Source organism: Haliotis rufescens, unplaced genomic scaffold, assembly GCF_023055435.1.
Source record: "Haliotis rufescens isolate VD_foot unplaced genomic scaffold, xgHalRufe1.0.p SCAF_23, whole genome shotgun sequence".
NCBI classification, from domain to species: Eukaryota; Metazoa; Mollusca; class Gastropoda; order Lepetellida; family Haliotidae; genus Haliotis; species Haliotis rufescens.
Genome location: NW_025963924.1, coordinates 9373133 through 9400750, shown reverse-complemented (window position 1 = coordinate 9400750; position 27618 = coordinate 9373133). Strand labels below are relative to the sequence as shown.

General features: G+C 39.5%; 1 protein-coding gene across 3 annotated transcripts in view; it reads right to left on the bottom strand.

Moving 5' to 3' along the window:
• Nucleotides 1-27618, bottom strand: part of LOC124123537 (haloacid dehalogenase-like hydrolase domain-containing 5) — a 58920-nt gene that overhangs the window by 24870 nt on the left and 6432 nt on the right. For 2 of the 3 annotated variants that reach the window (XR_007222773.1, XM_048401763.1), the window contains exons 2-3: nucleotides 4282-4494; nucleotides 2315-2518 (exon numbers count right to left, since the gene is read on the bottom strand). Coding sequence is in view for 2 of the 3 variants with exons in the window: in XM_048401763.1 (XP_048257720.1) it covers nucleotides 2315-2518; nucleotides 4282-4494 (417 nt within the window). In the remaining variant the exon portion in view is untranslated. Of the gene's footprint in view, nucleotides 1-2314; nucleotides 2519-4281; nucleotides 4495-12467; nucleotides 12607-27618 lie in introns of those variants that run through there. The other variant, XM_048401764.1, reaches the window with a different exon arrangement.

Sequence of the window (27618 nt, the reverse complement as noted above, 5' to 3'; positions counted from 1 at the left end):
TAACAAACTATGGTTATTACAAACTAAAATTAGTCGCTGCTAACGAACGAATGAAAGAAAGAAAGAAAGAACGAATGAAAAAAGAAAGAAAGAAAGAAATGGTTCACTGGCTGTAGTGTGATCACTACTGCCCATTCTCTGAAAACAAACTTAACTTGTGGATGCTTTTAAAAGGTGGCCCTCTTTGTCAATGTGCATTTTACAGTGAATAGGGTATGGAACTATCGATTGAGTAGTGTTTACTTTTTCCCGATGTATACACCAATGTAACATATGTGGTGGGTGATACAGTCAGGCACCTGGCAGAGCCAGCAGTCGACACAGATCGATCTGCTCAACTGATACTACTTGGCGACAGCTGTTTATGCTTGATTGTAGTAACCAACCTATTGACGATCATCAAGTCTGTTTTTGTGATTTCATTATTAGCTTACTCCCCAAGGGAATTATTGAACAGATAATTGCATCTGCTTAATCTTGTCTTAGAAATTCCAGTTGTGAGTTACTGAAAGATATGAACAGTCTCTGAACCAAGTTCGTCAGTAAGCCAGTATCATCTGATTCTTAGATGATCACACATTCACACCTGCCACCCTCTAAATCGTCCTGCCTCATATACTTGTGATTCGCCTCGTTTCAGTATATTTGTGATAAGAGTCAGAATTGGTTGTGTGAAAATGTGCCCAAATCACAATTTTGGTCATTGTGTCATTTTCTTTAACATTGTTGATGGAATTTGAAAAATAGAAAACATTAAACAGGATACTACCTTGTGCACATATCAATTTTAGAGCAATCTCATTAAAATAAGATCTTAATTCTCACTACCGCTGAACAAAGATCTGAAGACATCCCATTACGGGTCATGTCAGAGTGACCTTTCGTGAACTTTGACCAAACAATGGAGTGACTGACAGGAAGTCGACTTCAGCCAGTCAGAAGGCAACTTTTTCGAGTTTTACTACACTAGTTTCAATCTGGCTGCTACGCTTCGAAATATATTTTGACAAATTCTGGATTAAAACATTCTGGAATGGCTAATAGATGGCCTAGATTGTATTGATTCAGTCATGTAGCTCATAGCTGTCGTTCGGAATACTGTAAATCATGAAATTAATGCATCTCCAAAAGAAATGCGACCGCTTGCCCCCAGCCAAATTGCGACTCTCTATGAATGCGACACCCCCCTCCTCTCAAGCATCAGTGGATTTATATCTTAAGAAAACATCCTCTGTCAGGTTTACAGGAGAATCCTCACCTCAATCCAACCTTACATTAATGCAATCACACACCAAATAGCACCGCTTATTAGCGCTGAGTAGAGTGCTTCAGCTAAAACAATACGTGCGCGCTGGCTCGTGTCGGCCTTTGACGCAGTCACAAAGAACAGTGGTGCGTGGGTGGCGTCTGTCTGGACTTGCAGGTGTGATCAGTGATGACATGAGTGAGTAGAACTCTTGTCTTGACCCAAGCAGTGACAATTCACAGGATGTAATTAGTGTTTGAATGACATTGTTTATATACTTGTAACAAGTGCTGCTCAATAAAGAGTAATGTGGAATACACAGTTATTTGTTTTCAGCGTATGTCTAAGTTGGTATTTCTGCTCCAAAATGTTTTATTGTTGATATAAATGCGATGTTTAATAATGCGAGAAAAGACCACTCGCATTTTTCGCATTTAATTCACGCTTGCGTTAATTTCAAGATTTACAATACCCCGTGTTAAGTAAATTCGAGGTTGCATGATCAGAAATCACTTTCATATTCTCGCAAGTGATGCTCTGTTTAGTGTGGAGGAAAGATCATTCTGCTGTGACACATAATGGGATGTCCTCAGATTTTTGTTGAGCGATAGCAAGAACCAAGATCTGATTTTAATGAGATTGATTTTAGATAACAGTGAGTGAGTGATTATAGTTTTACACAGCTTTTGGGCAATATTCCAGCAATATCACAGCAGAAACACACATAGCGATTGTCTTTGTCTATAGTGAGAAACAATAAAATGAAGTGGATTGGAGTGTGTGGTACACCACCAGGCAGCATGAAAATCTAGTAATTAATTTATTACATCCTAATAAATAATAATTTCATATCAAGGCCATTCCACGAAGCAATTTGAGGCTAAAGACGTTTGTAACTCCCATACTCAGCATAGAGTTACTATCATCGTATCGCTAAGATTGGTTAAAGAACTGGCCACAGACTATGATGGAGAAAAGACACATCCACAGACAATTCGTGATTATACATCATCCCAAGAGCTGTTACAGAAGCTGGAGATGTTTGGAGAGAACAAGAACATGACATACAGCAGCTTTTCTTCGCTTGTGGTCGACCATGTCGAGGTTGGTGAAGGTGTGGCGTAATGTTTCCACGGTGGTGATGCGGGTAAAACCTAGACCTCGAGCGATCTCCTGAACAGGGCCCTGGCCGGACACCAGGACATGCTTGTCATGGAACTGGCGGAACATCTTCAGGGGGCTGTGAGACATGACGACTTGATCTTCATGCACCTGCAGCACAAAGTTAAATATAGTTTAATATTATTTTTATTCATCTGCCAACTCTAAATTTTATTGATTGGAAAAATATAGAGTTACAAATGCAAACGTCACAAGAATTGCTGCAGTCAACTTTTCAAATAATAATTGATCAACTGCATTCTTAATAGTCTATGGCCATTGCAAACACGAGAACAAAACCTCTGACAGAAGTAAATATATACATCACAGTAGAGTGAGTGAGTTCGGTTTTACGCCACTTTTAGCAATATTCCAGCAATATCACGGCAGGGGACACCAGAAATGGGCTTCACACATTGTACCCATGTCAGGAATCGAACCCGGGCCTTCGGCGTGACGAGCTAACGCTTTAACCACTAGGCTACCCGACCGCCCCACATCACAGTAGAGATAGTAAACAGGATTACCTCACCTACCCGGCACTCAGCACGGATTAAAAGGGATTATCTGGACTGCCAGGATGAACATGGCGTTATAGTCTGTATGTGTATACAGGGCCTTGTACAGAGTATGCGATGTTCACAGATAAAACATTGTACTAATTGGGTCAAGTGAGCTGTAGTTTAGTTTCATTACTCGTACTAAATATTATTTTTTATGTCACGTAATGATTCGAAATAATCTTTGTCAGATGTTAAAGTAAATGCCTGTAAACATTGCAATTTTTAGTGGACAACCTTTGCATCATGCAAATGCTCGAATTAACATAAAGTTTATTCTTAACGGTGGCGGTGGTCAGTACTTGAACGTGGGTCTGTACAAGATAGTGGCACAATGAGACCAAGGAAGAAGTGGTATAGACAACTGGAACATGCTCTTGACATTTTCATCGTCAGTTGGTTGACGGTTCCAAGTCGCTACTGGAGTACATGGACACTGTGTCAACTTTAACCTGTTACGGAACTCGTCATCAAAAGTCATTATGGAAGATGAAATAATATGATTTAATATATATCGAATGTAGTAATGTATATGTAGAAAATGAAATAAATGTCCAAAAAATTGTTATGATTTTATAGTTGTATGTCAATAAATTTCAATACAAACGTAACATATAAGATCAAATGTTGTAATGTTTTCAGTGTACGTAATGTGGGATGGACTTTGAATTTATCGATAAAAGAATAATGAATATATATAAACAAGTGTTGTAACTTTACTGTGTTTTATTAGATGACCACCGAGTACGCTGATCATTGTATCTGATTAACGAGATAGATCAATGAGTGATTTCGGTAATTCTTTGCAAATTAGGTGTGTCGGAGTCAGAGTGCGAGACTGTCAGATTAATAGGTCTAAATAGCACTGATTTAATCCGTTCAATCATTAGTGTCGGATGAAGCTGACTGTCAGATTAACGAGTGTCAGATCAACAAGACCTGACTGTATATCACACTATGTTATGTGGAATGGACTATACCCTGCATTGTTTCGGGATTATTCCAGGTTCCTGGAATCTTAACTAGAGAACAATAGGTGCCAGGCGAGTGAGAGGACCCCTTGTAAACATCCAGCACAATACACACGATTAGCATTTACTTGTTCTAGTAAACCAAAATCAAAATCAATAAAAAAATATACGAGCTGTACAATACTTACAGTGGCACACTGAACCTTAGACTGACTACTTACAATAAATTTAAAAAAATAAACTTCAATGACTAAGACATTTTAGAATATAAGTGCTGGTAGAATCATGGTTCATCCTTGGTAGGTATGTTTGGCCTTTGGTTGCCACAAGAAAATAATCTCACCTTGACATTCAACCAGTCAGAAAGCTGTTTTGCTTTGTTTTGTCGTAGAGTATTGCCTGCATTTGTGACAAAGAGACATGGTACTCGAAACTCTCCATTGTTGTCTGTTAATATTGAAAATGTCTCCTTGGCTGACGGCAACAACTTCTTTCCTCGAACTATCACCCCATCAATGTCAAACAGGAAACCAAACTTGGCGCTTCTTCTAGAACCCTGAAAAATACCAACAGAAACATTATAAGGATTAGCAGGAATATTGAATGTGACATCTTCAAATCTGAAGAACCGTCGCCGCTGTTCTGTCATATCCCATGTAATCAATACATTTTAATGCATGGAATAAACAGTTTCTTGTGCATGGAATATATAGTTTCTTGTGTATGGAATAAATAGCTTCTTGTGTATGGAATAAATAGCTTTTTATAGCTTCTTGTGCATGGAATTAATAGCTTCTTGTGCATGGAATTAATAGCTTCTTGAGCATGGAATAAATAGTTTCTTGAGCATGGAATACATTGTTTCTTGTGCATGGAATTAATAGTTTCTTGTGCATTGAAATGATTGGCTTCTTGTGCATGGAATAAATAGTTTCTTGTGCATGGAATAAATAGCATCTTGTGCATGGAATAAATAGTTTCTTGTGCATGGAAGTAATAGCTTCTTGTGCATGGAATAAATAGTTTCTTGTGCATGGAAGTAATAGCTTCTTGTGCATGGAATAGATAGTTTCTTGAGCATGGAATAAATCGTTTCTTGTGCATGGAATTAATAGCTTCTTGTGCATGGAATTAATAGCTTCTTGTGAATGGAATAAATAGTTTCTTGTGCATGGAAATAGGTACTTGTGCATGGAATAAATCGTTTCTTGTGCATGGAATAAATAGTTTCTTGTGCATGGAAGTAATAGCTTCTTGTGCATGGAATAGATAGTTTCTTGAGCATGGAATAAATCGTTTCTTGTGCATGGAATAAACAGTTTCTTGTGCATGGAATATATAGTTTCTTGTGTATGGAATAAATAGCTTCTTGTGTATGGAATAAATAGCTTTTTATAGCTTCTTGTGCATGGAATTAATAGCTTCTTGTGCATGGAATAAATAGTTTCTTGAGCATGGAATACATTGTTTCTTGTGCATGGAATTAATAGTTTCTTGTGCATTGAAATGATTGGCTTCTTGTGCATGGAATAAATGGTTTCTTGTGCATGGAATAAATAGCGTCTTGTGCATGGAATAAATAGTTTCTTGTGCATGGAAGTAATAGCTTCTTGTGCATGGAATAAATAGTTTCTTGTGCATGGAAGTAATAGCTTCTTGTGCATGGAATAGATAGTTTCTTGAGCATGGAATAAATCGTTTCTTGTGCATGGAATTAATAGCTTCTTGTGCATGGAATTAATAGCTTCTTGTGAATGGAATAAATAGTTTCTTGTGCATGGAAATAGGTACTTGTGCATGGAATAAATCGTTTCTTGTGCATGGAATAAATAGCTTCTTGTGCATGGAATAAATAGTTTCTTGTGCATGGAATAAATTGCTTCTTGTGCATGGAATAAATAGCGTCTTGTGCATGGAATAAATAGCTTCTTGTTCATGGAATAAATAGCTTCTTGTTCATGGAATAAATAGTTTCTTGTGCATGGAATAAATAGCTTCTTGTTCATGGAATAAATAGCTTCTTGTTCATGGAATAAATAGTTTCTTGTGCATGGAATAAATAGCTTCTTGTGCATTGAATACATAGCTTCTTGTGCATGGAATGTAAGTGTGGATGGTGTAAACAGAGTTTTTCAGGCTTTTTGGTATGAGGGGGCTAAATGAATCAGGTGGTCGTCAAGCTTGGTTGATTGTATGTCTTTGTACACCAACAGAGAGTGAGGTTACTCAATCACTGATTTCTCTGAACCAGACTTGATTATTTACAGGCCGTAGTCATACAGATTAAATATTGCTGAGTGCAATCATTAAAATGAATAACAAATAATGTTGGATATCATTCAGAAGATGTCTGTTAACTAACATGCTTTTGTTTGTTTGTTTGTTGTTTAACGCCACACTCAGCAATATTTCTGACAATAGATTGACATCATGTGCATTGATTCATGTAACTGGGATACAATGACATGCATCAACCAAGTCAATGAGCCTGACAACTTGATCTATTTAGTCGCCTCTTACAATGAGAAAGGTTGCTAGGGACCTATATTCTTACCACAGTTGATAAAATAATTTATACAAATAATGGGAAAGTTTCCCAGCAAGTTAAAGCCAACAGATGAATATGGTATCCGTGGGGGTCATGTATGGAAAAGTATGCAAATACAAATAAGTGGGTAGGTACTTCTTTCATTCTTTACAAACAAATGTGGCAGGGTGGTGGGGTAGCCTAGTGGCTAAAGCATTCACGTGAAAGACACGCGTTCGATTCCCCACGTGAGTACAATGTGTGAATCCCATTTCTGGTGTCCTTGCTGTGATACTGCTGGATATTGGTAAAAGCGGCACTCACTCACTCACTCACTCACTCACTGGTGTATCTGTGGTCTTTCACAAGAATAGGCAACTTTGGAGATATGATTTGTGAAAATACTTAGTGAGAATAATTGGGATATCAATTCCCACACATATGCGTGTGGACCTCTGTGGCTTGGGGTCTGTCCCTGAATTAATAAAACAGTTGGATTTGGCCGAAATTTTACCCTGTTTTATTTTGTCACTGTGTGGGATGTCTGACTGCATTTCGTTATCCCATTACGAAACATAATGACAGGCCAGGCGGACACTAAACAACCATCACATCTCAAAGAGTAGCTTCCCTTTGATAAAGGGCAATTACTCTAGCGGGTGGGCCGATGGATTGCCACGAAAGGCAATCACTGACAAAGTTGAAATATTATCTGCAGGCAATGGATGGCAGTTACACCACTGTTAAAAATACCAGTTTCAGTTGGAACTACCGGATTCGACGTAATAAGCGCCCAGCTCTAATAAGCGCCCACAGCGACATTTGCCAAGATACTGGCAAGTGAACAATCCCAATTAGCACCCCTTGTGATTGATCAGAGTACACAAGACTTATTTATTCGCATATAATACGCACACGTGTGTTATATGCACCCTTAATTATGGGCAATGAAATCCTGAAAAAATATATCTGTCGTACATAAACAAGTCAGGCTGTCAGCATAAACCACAAAATATATCTTTCAACTCTGTTTTTTTCACCAAAATAATATTCTAATAAGAGCCCCCTATTATTAATTTTGAGAGCGCCCTAGGTGCTTATTACGTCGAATACGGTATATGAGCTCTTGTCACTGTCTGACTGACTAATTACTAATGATGTGACATAATACATTAATGCGCACATTCCATTTGTGAGATGAAAATACTTATTTGGATGACAGCATGTAAGAATTACATAATATGATAAAGAGTTTATCAAGCTTGTGTGCTTTGGGATGGTAAATGTCCTGTATCCAAGGCTCCCTGATTCAATATTTATTCCTAATACAGGCTCTTTGCCATCACAAAACACACTCGCGTGATGACCTCTATTAATATGCCAATATTAGTATGGATATCACCGATGATATGATAATTGATATTCAACACATAGCTTAGAAAATGAATGTGAGTAGGGCTGGGACGAGTTCAAATTTACTACCCGGGTACCAACCCCACTATTACCCGACCCTAACCGGGTACCAGCTGTAGGTCTCAAGAGAAAGGTGCAAAATGTATGATTTGGAAACGTTTGACCGTAATTGTGTCAAAATGTATTTAGATACACGTATAAACCGATCTGGTCAGGCATACACTGAAGTTGACTGAAGTTTTATCTTTATGCAAACATACAAAGTCAGAAGGAATGGGTGCACAGTCAGAGAAAAATGTGAAGATTTGTCACTTATAGGGTAACCATAGAGTTCTAGATAATTTTTGCAATTAAACAATAAAATCACTTGACTAACCATGGGTCCGGGTAGTCCTGTGGGTACCACCGGGTCCTACTCAGTTCCCGCCCGACCTGAGTACCCAAATTAGTGGGGCCGGGAATTCATTTTGAATATAATGCTTGATTATACAGGTTAATAATCAGTGGAATGGCCTTACCTACAATAAGTGTTTGTGTGCATATAATAACTGATATGCATGGATACTTGAGGAAATAACGGCACTTAAATATAGGTCTTGCTACAATACTTGGTTTAAAGATCTGCCTACACAATTTGTCACAAATGAAGAATAAATTTAAACTCTTGTGAATTGTTTTCTTCCTTAGAACAATACTGTCAACTGCTTTCAGTAATAAAAACATTCTTAGTCGGTCAACCTTGGTGTGTTTGTTTGTTTGTTTGTTTGTTTGTTCGCACTCAGCAATATTCCAGCTATATGACAGCTGTCTGTAAATAATCAAGTCTGGACCAGACAAACCAGTGATTGACATCATGAGCATCGATCCACAAAATTAGGATACGATGACATGCATCAACCAAGTCAGCGAGTCTGACCACCTGATCCTGTTAGTCGCCTCTTACGACAAGCATTGGTTGCAGAAGACCTATTCTAACCCAAAATCTTCACATTGGTGTGATACATCAGCAAATAACCTTCGCTCGTTAAAAAACCCTCACTTTTTAATTTCTGCTTTTTATTCACCAAATAGGTCTTTCATGAGATCATGGTCTTAAATCTTTGTTATTGATTCTGGTTCTTTTTTGAAAAGAGGCCAAACAAATATGCTACAAAAACACAGTTTGTGTAGGCAACAGCGTTGTGGCCAGCTTCCATGTCGGGACTGTTGCCAATGGTGCATGATACAAGTCTGAGCTGTATTGATCACACTTACAACAATACTACCATCTATCACATAAAACCTTACTTGGTATATGCCACAAACAGGAGGGAATGGAATAAGGGATTGATATTCCATCTGTCATATACTCCCTGGTGATAGGAAGGCATGATGACAGACACATGGGCAGACATTCACAGACAGAGGGACAGACATATTGGGACATATATACTTTCCAGCTTTCAGAGATCACTTTAAAAATATGTTTCAGCAACTACAAATTCAATTACTTTGAAAAATAATCAACTGTGAAAAAATAACTGTTAACATAAAAAAATAAAATATAGTTTTTTAAATTTATATTTATGTATTAAAAGAAACGAAAATATTGATGTCAGTTATCAACATGGCAACAATATAATCATGTCTTTATCAAAATGGCAAACAAATTAAAATTGAATTATTATTTTTTCAAAACTGATTAATCAACACTATGAACAATATTGGTTTCAATTCATTCTCTGTTTTATGTCCCATGAAGATTCCAGGTTAGAATTGGTCTTCAGCAACCCATGCTTGTAGTAAGAGGCGGCTAATGGGATCAGATGGTCAGTCTCGCTGTCTTGGTTGATGCATGTCATTGCATGGATCGATGCTCATGATGTCAATAACTGGATTGTGTGGTCCAGACTTGATTATTTACAGACCATTGTCATATAGCTGGAATATTGCTGAGTGCAGCATTAAAAAAACAAACAAATAAACAAACATTCCCTGTTTTACATCTTACACCATGTTTTTGATTACTGTAGGATTACTGTATGATTACTGCTTGTCCTCTATCAGAAGCCAGGTAATAATCTCTGTCTAAAAAATAGAGGCCGGGCCTCTAGTAGATGCTAGATCTCCAGATAACAGTTTCCTATATTATACTGTGATGTGCTGCTGATTAATAATGACCGTTTCCTGCAAATGTACCTATATGTGACCGCAGAATGTGGGATTCGACAAGGTAATGAGTTGCCACTGTGCCAGCATTAAACAGAATAGATGCTGGGCTTCTAATAGACGCCATGTCAAGAGCTTATGCAAAATTAAATAGATACCTGGTCATCTAATAAAAAATTTGGTACCTCCAACATACTGAATTTGATAAACATAGTCTTTCCATAGTGAGTGAGTATGGTTTTACGCCGCTTTTAGCAATATTCCAGCAATATCACGGCGGGGGACACCAGAAATGGACTTCACACATTGTACCCATGTAGGGAATCGAACCCGGGTCTTCGGCATGACGAGGGAACACTTTAACCACTAGGCTACCCGACCGCCCCCTTTCCATAGTAAATGAGTGCCGTTATAAGCCTCATCAGGCCACATGGTTGCAGAGCTAATTGTTGTGATGAACCAGCACGTAGGCACTGTTGTCCCTCCCATTGTTGTCGTAACAAATGTCCTGCATTTCAGGGATTAAATAAAAATATAAACTGAACAACTAACAACATATCAGGAAGTTTAAGATAAAGTAGACCAAATTTGACATGTTATAAATATTTGTGTAAAAAAAAGAAATGCATGACTTTTCAGACAATTACTACAGACAGACCTTGGCGGCGCCATGGAATAATGATGAATGTTGGTGTACACCTCTCGACCTTCAGGCTCTGGTGTACATGCCATGTACCTCGTCAAACCCTGTCCACCCATCATGTGACTCAGGATATTATTATGTGAAGGATAAAGCACCACTCCCAAGGTAATGGTCAAGCAAGTAAGTGAGTGAGTGAGTGAGTTGGGTTTAACGCCGCTTTTAACAGTATTCCAGTCATATCACGGCACTTCACCTGCAATGAGTTCAAAGCAATGTGTGCTTGATAAAACAATTATTGCCTGACATTCCCAGGCATTAGATTGGGGCTCCTCGATGTATATGTGGTCCGGTAATCAAACATGGCTGCCAGTTATCGGAGCTATTTGATAAAGGGGGCAATCACTCACACATTGTTTGTTTGTTTGTTGTTTAATGCCGCACTCAGCAATATTCCAGCTATAAGACGGCGGTCTGTAAATAATTGAGTCTGGACCAGACAATCCAGTGATTGACATAATGAGCATCGATCCACACAATTGAGATCCATGACTTGCATCAACCAAGTCAGCCAGCCTGACCACCCGATTCTGTTAGTCGCCTCTTGCGACAAGCATAGTCGCCTTTTTCGGCAAGCATGGGTTGCTGAAGACCAATTCTACCCCGGATTTTCATGGGACTCACACATTGTTGTCATACACAGCTTCTAAAGTTACTTCAATGAGTGGAAATAACTCTTAAACATTATAGTGAGGCTTGCATTATACAAATGTTATTCCTAACTCGAAGCATAAATGTTTTTATTCCTATGATATTTGTGGTATGAAAAAACACTTGGCTAATAATCTCTATAAACATGAAAAGTGATATCATAAAGATCACGGTTGTATATTAATATTTAGATAATGGCATCTATGAATACTGTAAGTAACGTCATAAATCCCTTTGCCTAATAACCACATTATTACAACCTTTGTCCCTGGTACATGTGATCATGTCTAAATATGTATACATTCACTTCAATGGACACACAGTCCAGTGATTATGCAGTTGTAATACCATGAAAGATTAACTAGTCAAATGACAAAATGCAAGGACAGTGACTGGTGACAGTGCCAGGATGTATATTGGAGAGCAGTATGTACAGGTTTGTTTGTTTGTTGTTTAACGCCGCACTCAGCAGTATTCCAGCTATATGATGACGGTCTGTAAATAAACGAGTCTGGACCAGACAATCCAATGATTGATATCATGAGCATCAATTGCAATTGGGATCGGTGATATGCATCAACCAAGTCAGCGAGTCTGACCACCCGATCCTGATAGTCGCCTCTTATGACAAGCATAGTGGCAGTATGTATAGGTACTCCATTGTTTTTAGAGGAAAGACTTTAGGATATATTATTGGCATTATATTGAAATCTAAAATCACAATGATTTGCAGGTTATAAATACAAATGATGACTTTTCATTTTTAATACTTAATGTGTAGATATGTTTTTTACCAGAAAGCACAAAACGGTTTAGTAATTTATACTTACTTGTGTTCTAGGAAAACAAAATCAAGATTGTGTTCTGTACCTTCTGAATTAAAAGAACCCAAGTATTTGTTGTAATAATTTAACAAAAGAAATATTCACAGACTTGCCAATTTGTTTTTTCATTTAATTTCTGATTGCAGCTAGAAATATCTTTATCACTTTCATTCCACCTGACCCAGGTCAGGTAAAAAATATGTAAAAACCTAAAATTATAAAACAGTGCACACATGGATATCAAATGTAAGTAAATTGTTATTTACCGTTCTGGTGTGAACTCTTTGAACAGTGTTGCAGGACAATGTCCCAATGAAGGCACCCATAGTAAATAATATCCCACTAAACGCCTCCTCTTGTCAAACTGATGGATACATGTGACTGCAACATTACTCCAAGCTTTTATAGAATTTAGACCCTGTAAACACTGGTACACTGAACAGTGTCAAGGTAGGGAGAAGCACCGGTTGCATCATCAGAACAGAACTGGCTGACCTAATGTGTGTGCTATAAATAGCACAAGAAGTTCCCCTTCTGAGTGGTTATTCGACCTCAAGGGGAGGCTTGCCCCTGATAGAAAACTGCCGTGTCATCGTCAATATAAACACAAGAACTGAGTGATTGTCAACAATAAACAATGCGACTTTAATATACAAACACATGGGATGCAGGCATTAGACACATCAAACATGGCAATAATTATTGTGATATTTACAGAATCAGAAATTATACAACCACACACAAACAGCATTCATGTTGACTTTAAGGTTCAAAAGGAACTATATTTTGACATGACTGATAGAGAACAAAATGCCTAATTCTCGTTATTATTAATTGGCGCTGGCATTTTTGTGATCCAAAATATGAAAAAAGGCTGGTCTAATATTGTTATTGTTATTTGGTATTCTTCCAGAATACTTGGACAGTTCATCTGTCAGAGGTACCTGGGTTTGGTTTATGATGTATCAGAGGTAATAATGAAACTGACTGTCTGCATGCCAACCCCTACCACCCCAGCCCCTCCCACCATGGATTGTGAAGGTGAAGGACAGCAGAGTGTGAGTGACTCTACCGTGATGTTATGGCTGACGTCCGAATGACAGGCATGTGGGAAGCCTTATGTAGGTGATGCAATCAAGGCAGGGTCTTGACCTTGTCCTTCATACAAGTGTACAACTTGCCTCAGTGTATTTAGAAAACTAAAATACCAACAGCTTATGACTTTTTCTCCCTCTTTTATGTATCACAGCAACGGTCTTAACATAATAAATAGAAAACATTAAACAAAAGTTGTAAATTCACCATAAAGATATTTGATGTAAAATGTTCAGATTTTAACTTTATACTGGTATTATCAAACAATCAATTCTAATTTTAAAGAAAAATAATTAAAAACAATTATTCACTGAGATCCCATGGAGACCTGTGTCAGTATTATTAGTCTCCATCGTTCTACTGCAGGCCATAAGTGCTCCAGTGAAGGTCCTGGTTAGAACTGGTCTTCAACATCCATGCTTGTTGTAAGAGGCGTGGTCAGGCTCGCTAACTTAGTTGATGCATGTCATCGTATCCCAATTATATAGTTCGATGCTCATGATGTCAATCACTGGATTGTCTGGTCCAGACTCAATTATTTACAGATTTATACATAGAGCTGGAATATTGCTCAGTGCAGCGGCACAGCTAGACTATTGCTTAGAGCGGCACAGCTAGATTATTGCTGAGAGTGGCACAGCTAGAATATTGCTGAGTGCAGCACAGCTAGAATATTGCTGGGTGTGGCGGCACAGCTAGAATATTGCTGGGTGTGGCGGCACAGCTAGAATATTGCTGAGAGCGGCACAGCTAGAATATTGCTGAGAGTGGCACGGCTAGAATATTGCTGAGAGCGGCACAGCTAGAATATTGCTGAGAGTGGCACAGCTAGAATATTGCTGAGAGCAGCACAGCTAGAATATTGCTGAGTGCGTTGGTACAGCTAGAATATTGCTGAGTGCAGCGGCACAGATAGAATATTGCTGAGAGCGGCACAGCTAGAACATGCTAAGAGTGGCACAGCTAGAATATTGCTGAGAGTGGCACAGCTAGAATATTGCTGAGAGTGGCACAGCTAGAATATTGCTGAGAGTGGCACAGCTAGAATATTGCTGACAGTGGCACAGCTAGAATATTGCTGAGAGCGGCGGCACAGCTAGAATATTGCTGAGTGCGGTGGCACAGCTAGAATATTGCTGAGAGCGGCACAGCTAGAATATTGCTGACAGTGGCACAGCTAGAATATTGCTGAGAGCGGCACAGCTAGAATATTGCTGAGTGCGGTGGCACAGCTAGAATATTGCTGAGTGCGGCACAGCTAGAATATTGCTGAGTGCGGTGGCACAGCTAGAATATTGCTAAGTGCGGTGGCACAGCTAGGATATTGCTGAGAGCGGCGGCACAGCTAGAATATTGCTGAGTGCAGCGGCACAGCTAGAATATTGCTAAGTGCGGTAAAGCTAGAATATTGCTGAGTGCGGCATAACTAGAATATTGCTGCATGCGGCACAGCTAGAATATTACTGAGTGCGGTGGCACAGCTAGAATATTGCTGAGTGCAGCGGCACAGATAGAATATTGCTGAGTGCGGCACAGCTAGAATATTGCTGAGTGCGGTGGCACAGCTAGAATATTGCTGAGAGCGGTGGCACAGCTAGAATATTGATGAGTGCGGCATAACTAGAATATTGCTGAGAGTGGCGGCACAGCTAGAATATTGCTGAGAGCGGCACAGCTAGAATATTGCTGAGAGTGGCACAACTAGAATATTGCTGAGTGCGGTGGCACAGCTAGAATATTGCTGAGAGCGGCACAGCTAGAATATTGCTGAGAGCAGCACAGCTAGAAAATTTCTGACAGTGGCACAGCTAGAATATTGCTGAGTGCGGTGGCACAGCTAGAATATTGCTGAGTGCGGCACAGCTAGAATATTGCTGAGTGCGGTGGCACAGCTAGAATATTGCTAAGTGCGGTGGCACAGCTAGGATATTGCTGAGAGCGGCGGCACAGCTAGAATATTGCTGAGTGTAGCGGCACAGCTAGAATATTGATGAGTGCGGCATAACTAGAATATTGCTGAGAGTGGCGGCACAGCTAGAATATTGCTGAGAGCGGCACAGCTAGAATATTGCTGAGAGTGGCACAACTAGAATATTGCTGAGTGCGGCACAGCTAGAATATTGCTGAGAGTGGCGGCACAGCTAGAATATTGCTGAGTGCGGCACAGCTAGAATATTGCTGAGAGCGGTGGCACAGCTAGAATATTGATGAGTGCGGCATAACTAGAATATTGCTGAGAGTGGCGGCACAGCTAGAATATTGCTGAGTGCGGCACAGCTAGAATATTGCTGAGTGCGGCACAGCTAGAATATTGCTGAGTGCGGTGGCACAGCTAGAATATTGCTGAGAGCGGTGGCACAGCTAGAATATTGATGAGTGCGGCATAACTAGAATATTGCTGAGAGTGGCGGCACAGCTAGAATATTGCTGAGAGCGGCACAGCTAGAATATTGCTGAGAGTGGCACAACTAGAATATTGCTGAGTGCGGTGGCACAGCTAGAATATTGCTGAGAGCAGCACAGCTAGAATATTGCTGAGAGCAGCACAGCTAGAATATTGCTGAGAGCGGCACAGCTAGAATATTGTTGAGAGCGGCACAGCTAGAATATTGCTGAGTGCGGCACAGCTAGAATATTGCTGAGTGTGGTGGCACAGCTAGAATATTGCTGAGAGCGGCGGCACAGCTAGAATATTGCTGAGTGCAGCGGCACAGCTAGAATATTGCTGAGTGCGGCACAGCTAGAATATTGCTGAGTGCAGCTGCACAGCTAGAATATTGCTAAGTGCGGTGGCACAGCTAGAATATTGCTAAGTGCGGTGGCATAGCTAGGATATTGCTGAAAGCGTCAGCACAGCTAGAATATTGCTGAGTGCAGCGGCACAGCAAGAATAATGCTAAGTGCGGTACAGCTAGAATATTGCTGAGTGCGGCATAACTACAATATTTCTGCATGCGGCACAGCTAGAATATTGCTGAGAGCGGTGGCACAGCTAGAATATTGTTGAGTGTGGCACAGCTAGAATATTGCTGAATCCGGCACAGCTAGAATATTGTTGAGTGCGGTGGCACAGCTAGAATATTGCTGAGAGCGGCGGCACAGCTAGAATATTGCTGAGTGCGGCATAACTAGAATATTGCTGAGTGCGGCACAGCTAGAATATTGCTGAGTGCGGCACAGCTAGAATATTGCTGAGTGCGGCACAGCTAGAATATTGCTGAGTGTGGTGGCACAGCTAGAATATTGCTGAGAGCGGTGGCACAGCTAGAATATTGCTGAGAGCAGCGGCACAGCTAGAATATTGCTGAGTGGGGCACAGCTAGAATATTGATGAGTGCGGCACAGCTAGAATATTGATGAGTGTGGCACAGCTAGAATATTGATGAGTGTGGCGTAAAATAACATTCCTTGATATAGTGAAAGAATTTAAAGAATTAAATGATAAATATAACATACCATGCCTCCATTCAACAAAGTGATCTTAGCACAAGTCTATGTTAAAGAATAGGAGTTACGATCATCTAAGCACTAAGATCTCTTTGTTGAATGGGCCACATCCTTTCAATATTTTAGAGGGAGGGGGCTGAGAGTTTTGTTTGAGACAAAATATGCTTTCAATCTGAGCTTCAAAGCATACAATTGCTAGCCACAAATGGTAGAGCCAACAATGTCTCTGGACCCATTACATTATTTTTCAAGACACTCGGAATGATTTAATTGTTTAGTAAACTTCAAAATACAAGATAAATTTTCCTGATACATTTAGTCAATTTCTCAGAGAGAAAAAGGTCATAATATTCATAGAAAGTACTTAAATGTGGAAGTGAAAGTGATGAAATTACACGACCTCTTTGGGTAATAAAATACCAGCTAAGGCTGGGACGAGTCCAAATTTACTACCTGGGTACCCGACCCCCTATTACCTGACCCTACCCCGGTACCCACTGCAGGTTTCAAGAGTTGGGAACAAAATGTCTGATTGGTAACTTTTTTACCGCAGCCCTGGTCAAAATTATTCAGATACATGTATCAAACTATCAGATCATCTGTACACTGAAACTTTTATCTTTACTCCAACATATACAAGTCAAAAGGAATGTGTCCATCATCAGAAAGAAATACAAACATTAGCGACTTGTACTGTAACCACTTAGCTATAGTGAGTTTTGGGCATTTAACAATATATCATGTGACTAACCACGGGTCCGGGTAGTCCTGTGGGTACCCGGGTCCTACTTAGGACCACCCAACCGGAGTTACCCATCCCAGCCCTAATACCAGTTGCTCTCAGCCTTATTTTACAGAATAAATGCCTGTCAGAGATTAATTTCCTTAGTAAACAAGTGAAGGCATCTCAGTGTTGTTACTAAGGTGACATACTGTATTCGACGTAATAAGCACCCACGGCGATAATTGCTAACATATTGGCTAGTGAACAATCACAATTAGCACCCCTTCCGATTGGTCAATGTACACAAGACGTATTTATTCGCACTCGTGCGTTATATTCACCCTTAATTATGGGCAATTAAATTCTGGAAAAATATATCTGTCGTAAATAAACATTTCAGGCTGTCAGCATAAACCACGAAATTTTTCTTTCAACTCTCTTTTTTCCACCAAAATAATATTCTAATAAGAGCCCCCTTTTTCTAATTTTGAGAGCGCCCTTGGCTCTTATTACGTGGAATACGGTAAGTTGTGGACACGGTAATCAAATGGGTGAGGAGACAGAAAAAAGACATTGTGTATCAGGAAACCAGAAGCAAAAGCATTGCGGGGGTCAGATGATCATCATGATCGTTGAAATTGTGTGGCACATCAAACGCCAGGAACCTGAGTTAACCTCCAGTAAAGGGATTCCCCGCAGTGGAGGTATTTTTTGTTTGGGGGACAATTGCTCCTGTATTTTTTTTATCATCTGTTTTACACTATTTCTTCTTTTCAAATTTAATTTTGTTCAACCATATGTGATTAAGGTTGCCCTAAAGTATTAAAATCTACAAAGCTGCTTTGTTGGCTCTACTTGACCTATAAATGTGCTTGTGATAAGACAATGCCATAGTGCCGTCAGTATGGTCAAGTGACCTCTGGACCTGTGCGGTGAGTGGCCACGTGAGTGAGTGTCAAGCAACCACAGCTGGTGGTCACAACAGGAAGAGTAACTGCCCTATTTCTATTTACTTACACTCTATAAGATATTGCCTCCTCAAGATAGCAGATATATCCTCAGCAAGATAGCAGATATACTCTCAGCATATAGCAGATATACCCTCAGCAACATAGCAGATATACCTCCAGCAAGATAGCAGATATACCTTCAGCAAGATAGTAGATATGCCCTCTGCAAGATAGCAGATATACCCTCAGCAAGATAGTAGATATACCCTCTGCATATAGCAGATATACCCTCAGCAAGATAGTAGATATACCCTTGGCATATAGCAGATATACCCTCAGCAAGATAGTAGATATACCCTCAGCAAGATAGAAGATATACCCTCGGCAAGATAGCAGATATACTCTTGGCAAGATAGTGGTGAAAGCAACACAATTTCGTCTTTCTTGTAGGATTCCTAACTTGTCAGTTCTGGATTCCATGATTAATCATTAATAAAAAGTCTGTCCAGAGACTGTCTATACCGTAGTCTCATGCTATATGTTGACATTTCTATTTACTAATGAATTTACTAGTGAGTGAGTGAATATTGTTTAATGCACCAGTCAGCAAATTCTCCCGCTCTACAACACTTTAACAGGCAGTCTGTAATTAATCAAGTCCACACCCAGAAAAGTGGTTGATAGCATGAGCAACAATCCATGCCAAAGCAATTGTTCCCACAGTTTAACCAGCAGATCTCGCTAGTCTGCTGCTGCCCATCCTCTACATCTCCAGGACTCACAGTACGTTAAGCAGCACTAACCCCTGGATTAGACCGCCTCTGTGGTCTAGTGGTAGAACGTCTGCCCGGTTCGATCCCTGGCCACGTCACACCAAAAGATGTTAACAGATGGTACTTGTTGTTACACTGTCTGGCGCGCAGCATTAAGGGGCTAAAACAGGAACTGGTCGGCTCGGAGTCAGTATACTGTGTCTGAGTGGGGTATTCACGATAAACTGCGGCATGGTATCTAGTGAAGTTTAACCCAATTTCACCTCACTTCACCCTGGATCCATTCCCGTTGTGTTTGAGATAGAGTGAGTGAGTGAGTATGGTTTTACGCCGCTTTTAGCAATATTCCAGCAATATCACGGCGGGGGACACCAGAAATGGACTTCACACATTGTACCCATGTCGGGAATCGAACCCGGGTCTTCGGCATGACGAGCGAACGCTTTAACCACTAGGCTACCCGACCGCCCCTGCTTGAGATAGAGTATAATAACATTAACAGATGTAGTACCTGGCAACTCCACAATATCACAGTGGAATAGTGTCACAGTCCTGTTGAGTGCCAGTTGCATCAGAACAGAACTTGTTACACTTAAGGACCTTCTTATAAAACATATGTATAAATAGTCCCTTCCCTTTCCCCAGATAGCATAGTAGGATCTATGTCACCACTCTATCACGCCTCACGGTGCAGGGCTTGTCGAGATAGCCAACTGCTGTGTCATTGTCCACAGAACCTACAGACTGCTGTGTCATGGCCATCAATACAGTGTACGACTATATTTACATGATAAACAAATATGTAGGTCACACATAAGGGAGCATCCAGATGTAAGATTTCATCCTGATAATTCTTGTTATTGTTTACAATTGTCACAAATTTAGTTAAGGCCACAACAAATTAAATTCAAATGTTTTGAAAATTATAAGTATTTATATGTTTCAACAAACTTTTCCAAACATCTGTGTACATTAACTGTCGACAGATGTGATTCACTTTAAACAGGAATGTTATTGGGTTATTATAGGAAATGTTAGCGAAATGAGAGAGATTATCTTGGATATGTTGATGTAAACTTTATGTTCCTATTTGAAACCCTGGTCACTGAATGAGGAGTTTACAGATAATCATGATGATGTAATTAATGATGATGCAAGGTAAAAAACATCAGACTTGACCACATCTGTCTACCTGACACTAGAGAATAAAGAAAGAAATATATCCAACTCAAGTCTGCACTCATTTGGCAAGTCTAGATTGCCTCAGGTCTGAAATTAATTTTTCTGGTCTTCACTTGGATTGTATTTTATATTTTATAGATATATACTATTAAACAAGAAAACTTTAATTATAGAACTAATGCTAGTCTGTGATTAGTAATGCAATATCAAATACATATTGTACAAATTATTTATTGGTTCGAGGTTATTTGATTTCTATAGGGAAGTATTCCTTACTCGTTTCTCTCTTAAATGATCCTGACCTTGGTTGATCACCTTGGTTGCCAGGGCAACTGTGTTGTGTTGTGGTTGGTTTTCGTATACAGATGATGCAATGTGGGGATGCTAGTCTGCGGAAGTGTGTCACTATGTCATTGTGTCAATGGAGTACATATTCACACACCTTCACATTAATGCTTATAACCAGGTCAACTGAAAGGACTGGGATTACAAAACCAATAAACTTGTTTCAGAGCTAAAGTGGGCATTATCTTAGAAACAGAAGTATATCACAGATATATCACTTGTTAAGAAGTACAATAAATTAAGAGAATAATGTTACTTTTTAGAGCCTTAAAATGGAGGCTTTGTTACCGTGGTGGCGCTATAAGGGGCCATGGGGTGCTGGTCTTCTGATAGAAGTCCAGTCGTCTAAGGCACCGCAATTCACTGTGCAGAGTTCTGTCCCTTTGGCACGCCTGAAACCTATAATTATCCCAGTTCGCCACGATTATGTTTCTAGGTTTGTCAGCACCATACCCATGCTCGTGGGTTTCACCAAGGTGGTAAAGGTCTAAGACCTGCGTGACTTCAGGCTTTCCTCCCAAATCAAACTAACACGCCGAGACATAACTGTAATACTGTAAAAAAGCGGTGTTAAACCCAACACACTCACTCACTCACTTTTGAATATGTACTCAGTGACTGTGTTAAGATATTTTAAAAAAATATTCTCTGAAAGGAGCAGCTAGACTTCTTTTTCACAATACTTTTTATTTTAACCTCATACAGCATATCTGGTGAACATTTTGATTTTGATTGAAGATTTTTTTTCAGTCACTGTGTTAAGTTAGAAAAAACTTCTCTGTAAGAAGCAGAAAAACTTCATTTTTTATAACAATTTTTTTTCTGGTCATACAGCATATCAAGTGAACATTAAGGTATTTAAAAAAAAAAAATTTTGGCAGCCACTGATATATAAAAAAAACCTATCTGTCAGAAGCAGTACAATATCTTTTTTTCACAATTTGTCTCAGATTATACAGCATGCCCAGTGAACATTTAAGTTTATTTTTAAGACCTGAAGCAATATTTTTTTCTTGATGTCACAAAAAAATCCAATGCACACCCCACCCACCCAAAATATGACATTCGTACCCCCTCGGACTCTCAGGACAGGTAGGCTAAGATCCTAAAGCAAATACGTTGACCTGGAGTCTAGGTGCTCCCATAACCCTGTACACGTTCCATGACCACTATGAGAGTCAACAATGAATCCTTTCCCGCAGTAGTCCTCACAAGGCAAAGCTTCAGTGCTGCCATAATATAGGTATTAAATCGCCCAGCACCCACTTCTATCAATTTGTAGAGTTGACGTACAGCTTTGACACAAATGTACCAACTTCCTTAGCTTCTATTATAACCTCCCCCTATAAAACATTCCTGTTTGTAGGACATGCAGTGTCTCAATGTTAACTTTGAGATGACATTGATGAGCCCTGCCAGTTTGAATACTTGTGAGCAGACCGCTTAGCAGAAAGACTGTCATCCTATGCAGCTTGTGAATATTTAGTCCAATGTATTTATTTTTTCAATTTCTAATGAGGCGATTAATTCTTAATGAGTTTACAGATCCGCTGACATCAAAAATAGCAAAATACAAATTTAAAATCAAACTGACTTTTATTACCACCGACTTTAGTGATAAAAAGAAACAAAATATATAAGTTAATGTGAAATATCACTCTAATTAGTTTGTGTTGAAAAGAGGATTCGTTGAGAAATACGAAATATATAGCAAAGTGTTTACTGCAAAGTTTGAAGAAGTGTAAACTGATAAGAATTACAGCCCTTTGATATGATATCTGGTTGTGCAATTGTTTCGGGGGGGAAATGGCAACTTTCATTCAGCTCGAGACAATTTTTTAAATATATTTTTCAACAACTGACATTGTAAGAACAAAACAAACTTCTGTAAACCAACTAAAACACATTAATCACCTGAGCATGATTGAACCTTTGCCCAGCCAGTGATACTTTTTACTATTATTTGTGGGGTTTCTTAAATAGTTTAAAAAAAAAAAAATTTATGAGTCTTAACTGACAAGAAAGGTTTGCTTGTTTGTTTTGTTTGTTTGTTTGTTTGTTTAATGCCACAGTCAGCAATATTCCAGGAATATGACGGCAGTCTGTAAATAATCTAGTCTGGTCCAGATGACATGCATCAATCAAGTCAGTGAGCTTGACCACCCGATCCCGTTAGTCTTATCACAAGCATAGTTCGCTTTTAATACAAGCATGGGTTGCTGAAGACCTATTCTACCCCGGACCTTCACAGGATCCCCTTTTTGTACACATGCATTTTGTAAGCTCCCCACAGTGATACTCAATTCCCATTACAGTGTTTAAGGTAAAGGTGTCATGATGTGGAGCTCGGCATTTCAAAAGGCTGGTTCATGGTTTTCTTTACGCTGCAACATCTTTATATATAAAGATAATAGGTTCTTTTCATGGTCTGTACTTGTAATAAATTAACATATATTTTAAAGTTAAGATGATATCTGAGCTTGAAGTTCCTTCACATCTCCGAACATCTTAAATATCATTTATTTCTTGCCATGTTTATCATATACAATTCAGAAATGTTACTTACATTATTTATTTGCACGCATCAGTTACAACTGATCTGTACATGTATCTTTGTCCACAAACTTGTACACTGTGGCCCAGGCAGGTAAGGGAAACAGTTTCATCATATGTGTGTTATTTATAAACAAATCCTGGCAAATCTCCATGCGTGGCACATATTATGACAATAACAGATATTATGACATGGAATCTCAGATGTTGACATCAATAGATGAACAGTAGCAATCACGATGAAGAATCAGATCATGTCTTCTGTTAAAACAGTAAACTACGGTATGGTTCTAACGAACGAAGAGGGACCACTAATTTTAGTTCATTATAACTGTAGGTCGTTATAAGCATATACACCATATACACAGCCAATGGCTGGGACAGAAAAAAACAGTTCGTTACATCGTCATTTGGTATAAGCGTGTTCGTCATAAACATAGTTTACTGTATACACACATTAACCCTGCTAATGAGGTATCAATGATCAACAGCAGTAAGAACAAACGAGTTCACATGTCACCGACACTCAAGCTCATTTGATATTAGTTAGACCGCCTCTTAGTCTCTAAAAATATATATTTTGATAGAAACAAAAAAATCCATTTAATTGAAAAGGAGCCCAAGTGAGACGGGACATTCATATCCTTAAAGTGAGGAAAATCTAGACTTGCTTCATTTAAGGCTTTTGCATTACAGTAAGGCTGGGAGGAAGGAAAAATGAAATGGTTCAGGGACTGTGAGACAGACTACTAGTTACTAGGCAATGATTTTCTTCAGTTTCCACACTACTTTTTTCAGTAAGAAATCTGCAATATACACAAGAACCTGCAGACTTGTGAATGTTCTTTGTGGGGCGCTTACAAAGACTAGACAAACAAATCCGTCTGGACGTTGGAGCTTATTGGAGCAGGGTGCTTTTTACGGCGAATACGCATGTGTCACAGACAATCGAGTCTGGGCCAGGCAAACCAGTGGTTAACGGAATGATCATGATCCGCTGCCATCTTGGTTCGATGATTTATAGTTCGAGCCCACTGAGATACCATGCCACAGTTTAACATGGGTGCCCCACTCAGAGACTGCATGCTGACTCCCAACCGACCAGTGCTTGTTTTATCCCATTAATGCCAAGCACCAGGCAGGGTAACAACAAGTACCATCTTTTAACATCTTTTTGCTATGACACTGCCAGGGATCAAACCAACAACCTTTCACTTCCATCTTCAACTCTCTGAGGAGACGCTCCACCACTCAGACACTGTATGATGGTTCCGAGCCGAACAGTGCTTGTTTCATCCCATTTCACCAGGCAGGGTAACAATATGTACCATCTTTTAACACCTTTTTGCTATGATGGGGCCAGGGATCAAACCATCGACCATCCACTTCCATCTTCCACTCTCTGTGCAGACGCTCAACCACTCAGACACTGTATGCTGATTCCAAGCCGACCAGTTCTTGTTTTATCCCATTAATGCTGAGCACCAGGCAGGGTAACAACAAGTACCATCTTTTTGCTATGATGCGGCCAGGGATCAAACCACCAACCTAAATCCACTCTCTGAGCAGACACTCAACCACAGGTTAAAAGGAAATGATCACTCCTTATCTTACCACATATAAAATACTTAATTCCAATTCTTCACTGAAGCGGCAATGAGGCTTTTCCTATGTACCTCACAGACAGATAAGGTAAACAAACAACAAACCCTGCTGTGAAATACGAAACTTCTCACCAATGCGAATACTAGGATATGTATATGACCTTGAACCTGACCACCGATGAAATGCAGTTTAGCAAACGTAACCAAGTATGTAAAGGCAATAACTCTGTGTCGTCGGTGTTTGTGTTGTCTGCTGCTGTCAACATGTCTGTGAAATGCTAGCCATACTTTGAATTAACCTTTAGTCCCTGAATCCAAATTAGCTTATTTGAAAATATATATCTACAAAATAAAAAAATAAAAAACAAATAGAGCCCTGGACAAGGCTGATGCAATCTAGCCTTGAAGGTTGAAATCATTTTGTCATTTATTCTCAACCATACTGAAGACACATTAGATTTGTTTGTTTGTTTGTTTGTTTGTTTGTTTGTTTGTTTGTTTTGGTTTAACGCCACACTCGGCATTCCAGCTAACTGATGGCAGTCTGTAAGTAATTAAGATTGGTCCAGGCGATCCAGTGATTGACATTATGAGCATCAATCCACCCAATTTATTTAGACACGATGACATGCATCAACCAAGTCAGAGAGCCTGACTACCCGATCCCATAAGTCGCCTCTTAAGACCAGATAGTTGCCTTTTACCGAAAGTGGGAGTTGCTGAAGACCTATTCTACCCCGGATCACATCTGAGATAAACGGGCAACATTATGCCAATAAGATAATTCATTGTCAAGTTTTAGTGTTTGGCCATCAGTTGGGCACAGAAAGCAAACATTTTCTACAAACGTTCTCTTTGCTTTGAAATCGAATGCAAACTAATTCATACCTGACAGCAAAAACCGGCTATGTTTAAGAAAACACATGATCTTAACGCTAAAGAGATATTTGCATAGTTACCCTGGTTCTGAAAAAAAAAGAAAATGTACACTAGAATGTCCTGCATGACTTGCAGCCTTATGTATTATCCTCAATAACCCAGTACCGTTCAACTCCCATCAATCATGTGCACAATATAACAGACAGCTGCTATAACAGGATACTGCATTTTGTAACAAAACTAGAGCCTAGTAGGGCTGGGACGAGTCCAAATTTACTACCCGGGTACCCGCCACCCTATTACCCTACCCTACCCAGATACCCGCTATAGGTCTCAAGAGTTGGGTACAAAATGTCCGAATGGGAATTGTCTTACTGCAGCCCTGGCAAAAACTATTTAGATACATGTATAAAACAATCTGATCAAGTATATTCTGCAGTTGATAGATGCTTTTTCCTTACTTGAACATATAAAAGTCTGAAAGAATGCCTGCATAGTGAGATCGAAAAGTGAACATTAGCTATACTTGTAGTGCAACACTTGAGTTTTATTGTTAATGTCATTAAACAGTATGTCACGCGATTAACCACGGGTCCAGGTAGTCATGTGGGTACCCGGGTCCTACTCAGGACCCACCCGACCCGAGTACCCGAGTTACCGTCCCAGCCCAAGAGCCTAGGACTCCGTTAACTCACTACCAAACACCCCTACTCTCTTCATAACACCAAATTGTGGGTATAACAAATGGGGTTATGACAATTGTGAATATGACAATTGTGGATATCAGCAGCAGCTGTCAGTGAACGCTGCAGTGCTGACTAATGATAACACCTTTCTGCACTGTGCATAGGCGGAATTCTGACCAAGTTTTAAATTCACAAGAGGACAGCACGGTATAACTTGTATACCAGTACATTGCAATACGTTTTTCAAATAATACATGTTGGAATATATTTTCTGTTTTTTTGTGGAGTTATTACTATTATTATAGTGATGTAGACATGAATTTATATACAACATTTTATATTCTATGACAAGGTATATATTACTACCGGGAGACTTAATAAAAGTAAAGCTTTCGATGTTTAATTTATTTCTTTTCCAGCTTCTTTTCAGTAGGGGTGGGCCCAGGAAACGAAAAAGAAAAATGTGTGGCCTAATGTCATTAAATAATCTCGGTAATCCAGATTTGTCTATTCTGGATTCCGGCACTGTTTGTCAGGTTCCTTTCACACTCTATATCTGTAAACCAAGATGCTTGGTCTTACATGTCTACAGTGAGTGAGTTCGGTTTTACGCCGCTTTTAGCAATATTCCAGCAATATCATGGCGGGGAACACCAGAAATAGGCTTCACACATTGTACCCATGTCGGGAATCCAACCCGGGTCTTCGGCGTGACGAGCGAATGCTTTAACCACTAGGCTACCCGACCACCCCTACATGTCTGCAGCTAGGTGAGAGTGGTTGTAACAGTCACATCAGCTTGTCAGTGGACTATAAATCCACCAGCCTCATCAGGCAGCTCCAGAGTGCCACCTGTGGACAAACTGTGTCCGTGCTTATTTTTGTACTACCGCATCACAATAAATTACTTTCATGTCCTAGGTAACGTCACCAGGAAGGTATTCTACATTTGCACATATTATATTAGGACATGACCCCGTTAGGCCGGGCTCCGCTAACATGTATGACAGCAGAACTTGAAATTAACACAAGAGTATTTGTCAAATGCACTGAAACTGTCTTTTATATAATACTGTCACTTCAATATTTCCTTTTCTTTCACATACAACTGAGAATAGTCTCATTCTATTCAGTGAATCAATACCTTTCTGATATAACATTTATTCAAAAACTTTAGAT